This window comes from Rhinopithecus bieti, unplaced genomic scaffold (genome assembly GCF_001698545.2).
Source record: "Rhinopithecus bieti isolate Rb0 unplaced genomic scaffold, ASM169854v2 scaffold_22453, whole genome shotgun sequence".
Classification (NCBI taxonomy): domain Eukaryota; kingdom Metazoa; phylum Chordata; class Mammalia; order Primates; family Cercopithecidae; genus Rhinopithecus; species Rhinopithecus bieti.
In genome coordinates, this window is record NW_016810682.1 from 503,611 (window position 1) to 508,028 (window position 4,418).

A 4,418-nucleotide genomic window follows, 5' to 3' on the forward strand; every position below is an offset into this window, starting at 1 on the left:
CGGGAGGCGGAGCTTGCAGTGAGCTGAGATCCGGACACTGCACTCCAGCCCGGGCGACAGAGCGAGACTCCGTCTCAAAAAAAAAAAAAAAAAAAAAAAAAAGTTGAACCAAACAATTACAATAGACTTCTATTATTTAAAAATAAAGTTTACCTGCAGCATTTGTTGAAGAAGCAGAATGCTACTGGGAGAGAGCCACTTGGGAACATCATATTTTCCTCTCTACAAAAAACAAAACATTTAAGAGATTCAGGTTCAATCAGCCTTGACACAAATTCCTTAGGTAATAACATGCTGGAGGTTTACTTTTAAGCTTGAAGACTTCACCCAACTACAATACTTGGTAAACATTATTAACTAAAAAAAATCAATTTCTTGGCTGGGCATGGTGGCTCACACCTGCAATCCCAGCACTTTGGGAGGTCAAGGCGGGCAGATCACCTGAAGTCAGGAGTTCAAGACCAGCCTGGCCAACGTGGTGAAACCCCGTCTCCACTAAAAATACAAAAATTAGCCAGTCGTGGTGGCAGGCGCCTGTAATCCCAGCTACTCAGGAGGCTGAGACAGGAGAATCACTTGAACCCAGGAGGCGGAGGTTGCAGTGAGCCAAGATCGCGCCACTGCACTCCAACCTGGGTGACAGAGCGAGACTCCATCTCAAAAATCAAGCATATTAAATACTATCATTGCCTCTAAATTACCCACATATCAGAGAAGGGCTACAGCACAAAGAACATAACAGTAGAAAACATAAATGTAACATGGCTTTGGAATCTGTAGTATTAAACGGACAGCAAGTAAACACTGTAGTCCATTTTTGTGCTGCTGAAACAAGTATTAGTTTATAATCTCAGAGCAATTATCAGTTGACAAAACGAAGCAGCAGAAAAGCATATTTGGTGACAAGACATAGGCTATGGTTAAAAACAGGTCATCCACAAAACAGAATTCACAATCTTTGAGGAAAACTAGTGAAAGCCACTTTCTAAGTTAAATACCTCTTTTAGGACTAAAAGAGACTAAGAAGGCAAATGTATACAACCTAGTATACTCAGAAATTATGGCCAGCAAGTCATCAAAGATAAGATAAGGGTCTTGGCTAAATACTAACCCATGATAGAATATCTCTTACAAACCTGCCACACACATCCTCTTTCCCAATTCAGAGGAAGCAATACTACAGTTTCTCACAGCAGAAATCACATTGTTTAATGATGCTAAGATAACAGGTTATTTGAGAAAAACTGATTGAACTATAATTCACAGAACATACCAAAATTAATTCCACCCAGATTAAATGAAAATACAAAACCAGGCTGGGCACAGTGGCTCACAACCATAATCCCAGCACTTTGGGAGGCCAAGGCGGGTGGATCACGAGGTCAGGAGTTCCAGACCATCCTGGCTAACAAAGGGAAACCTCGTCTCTACTAAAAATACAAAAATTAGCTGGGCATGGTGGCAGGCGCCTGTAGTCCCACCTACTCGGGAGGCTGAGGCAAGAGAATTGCTCGAACCCAGGAGGCAGAGGTTGCAGTGAGCTGAGATTGCACCACTGCAGCACTCTAGCCTGGGTGACAGAACAAGACTCTGTCTCAAAAAAAAAAAAAAAGGGAAATACAAAACAAAACCATAAGAGTTAAAGAAAGCATGAGTGATTATTTTTATAATCTTTCTAGACATGACAGCAAAGCCAACCACTATAAAGAATAATATATGACAAAATTAACATTTGATATTTCTGTGTAACAAAACATCATTGGCCAGGCATGGTGGCTCACACCTGTAATCTCAGCACTTTGGGAGGCCAAGAAGGGTGGATCATGAGGTCAAGAGATCAAGACCATCCTGGTCAGTATGGTGAAACCCCGTCTCTACTAAAAATACAAAAATTAGCCGGGCGTGGTGGCACACACCTGTAGTCCCAGCTACTCGGGAGGCTGAGGCAGAAGAATTGCTTGAATCCGGGAGGTGGAGGTTGCAGTGAGCCGAGATCATACCACTGCACTCCAGCCTGCCAATAGAGCGAGACTCCGTCTCAAAAAAAAAAAAAAAAAAAAAAGCATTAACAAAGTTAACAACAAATTGAGAAAAAGCCTTTTCCAAAGGTCACAGTCAACTGTCACAGACTACTGCTGACTTCCAGAGAGCCGGCTAGAGCATCTAAAACCCCTCCTTCCCAGGGATAGGCATGGAGCCCAGGCAGCAGTGAGCTTTCAGGTTGGGGTCCAGTTGGCTGTACATGAGGCTTGGTAGGGAAAAATAAATTCAAAGCTTCATTGCTATAATTCAAAAACAAACTCTGAGCTGGGCACAGTGGCTCATGTCTGTAATGCCAGCACTTTGGAAAGCCAAGGTCAGGAGTTTGAGACCAGCCCAACCAACATGGTGAAACCCTGTCTCTACCAAACACAAAAAATTAGCCAGGCATGGAGGCACATGTCTGTAATCCCACCTACTTGGGAGCCTGAGGCAGAAGAATCACTTGAACCCAGGAGGTGGAGGTTGCAGTGAGCCGAGATTGCATCACTGCATTCCAGCCTGGGCAACAAGAGTGAAACTCCATCTCAAAAACAAAACAAACAAAAAAAAACTTTGTTAGTTTCTGTCTCTGGCAAGTGTTAAGGTGCCCTGGCAAGGTATAAATAAGAATGGGCTCTCAGGCTGGGCACGGTGGCTCACGCCTGTAATCCCAACACTTTGGGAGGCCAAGGTGGGCGGATCATCTGAGGTCGGGAGTTTGAGACCAGCCTGACCAACATAGAGAAACCCCGTCTCTACTACAAACACAAAATTAGCCAGGTGTGGTGGTGGGCACCTATAATTCCTAGCTACTCAGGAGGCTGAGATAGGAGAATTGCCTGAAGCTGGGAGGCGGAGGTTGCAGTGAGCCGAGATCACGCCATTGCACTCCAGCCTGGGCAACAAGAGCGCAACTCTTGTCTCCAAAAAAAAAGGGGGGGGGGGCTCTCTGGGTAATACTGAGTGCTTTAGACAAAGGGAATAAAAATGTAATATTAAAAGTCATTTGTAAAATGAAAGCTACTGTTCTTCCTAGGAAACACTCGTAGGTCAGTGTGTCTACTCTCATCAGAGAGGTTGATTTTTGACCCTTTCTTTTTAGATTTATTGTTTGACAATGCTTCTCTGGGACTTTGATTATTTCTTTAATATAATCAAAAGCCAGCCTGCCTTAACATCTTAGGACTCTGAGTGATCCATACCTGTCTATTTTCTCCTTCACCTTTAAGATGGACTGATTCTGTAAGAATTATATCCTAGACAGTTCATAGAACAGAGAACCCCAATGCCAGTACGAGTCAATGGCTTCCTCATCTACCTGCCTCCATCCGTCTAGCCGCATTCATTTACAGTTGGCGTGTGGGTGTGTGTGTGCGCGCGCACGCGCGTGCGCTTGTGATTGTCCTTGTCTCCCTTGTGTTCCCAGACTAAACTGAGGGTCAGGCTGCTACTTCTTTTCTTTGGTTTTTCGTTTTTTTTTTTTTTTTTTCTTGAGATGGAGTTTCACTCTTATTGCCCAGGCTGGAGTGCAATGGCGCGATCAGCCTCCGCCTCCCAGGTTCAAGCAATTCTCCTGCCTCAGCCTCCAGAGTAGCTGGGATTACAGGTGCCTGCCACCACACCTGGTTAATTTTTTGTATTTTTAGTAGAGATGGGGTTTCGCCATATTGGTCAGGCTGGTGTCAAACTCCTGACCTCAGGTGATCCACACGCCTCAGCCTCCCAAAGTGCTGGGATTACAGCCGTGAGCCACCTCGCCCAGCCTCTTGGGCTGCTATTTCTTGTGGCCCAATAACAAGATGTAGATGAACTGGGGAGGAAGAATTTTTCTCTCTGTAACCAGCCACAGGGAAAAGGCCTGGAAATTATCGCCAGACCAACTCAAAATTACCAAGTTTTCCAGAGCTTATATATCTTCTAAGCTATATGTCTACATATAAGTGTGTATTTATCTAAAAACATAAGTGATTAACTTCTTTTAAGCTATAACTAAGGTCTGAGTCCCAAAGACCTTCTGGAGGCTCAGTAAGTTTACTTAATCTAAATGGGTCTAGGTGCTGGGGTGATTACCTTTATCTTGTATCCTGCTAAATCATAAAGGTTTGGGGAGTTCCTTTAGACTCCAGTGAAATTGTTTGTGTAGGCCTGGGGAATTTCTTCAGACCCCCAATATAATTTGTTTAATCCTAAAAGGGTCCTGATAAGAATTCCTTTGTTATCTTGTCATGCTTCAAGGCCCTGCAAAAGCCCAGGCAAAACTCTTGGTGGGCTCTTTGTTACATTCCAGCCTTGGTATAAGGGCACTGGCTCAATTAGCTTTTAATGTATAACCTAGCTACTCAGTCAGTGCTGAGACAGTTATAATAGAGGCCTGCATTAGTGAGACCTGGCTTGCC

General features: G+C 44.1%; 1 protein-coding gene across 1 annotated transcript in view; it reads right to left on the reverse strand.

Moving 5' to 3' along the window:
- The window catches only part of MELK (maternal embryonic leucine zipper kinase), a 106,699-nt gene that overhangs the window by 58,163 nt on the left and 44,118 nt on the right, over positions 1-4,418 (reverse strand). The window contains exon 9 of the mRNA XM_017892646.1: positions 154-222. Within this exon, the coding sequence (XP_017748135.1) occupies positions 154-222 (69 nt within the window). The remainder of the gene's footprint in view (positions 1-153; positions 223-4,418) is intronic.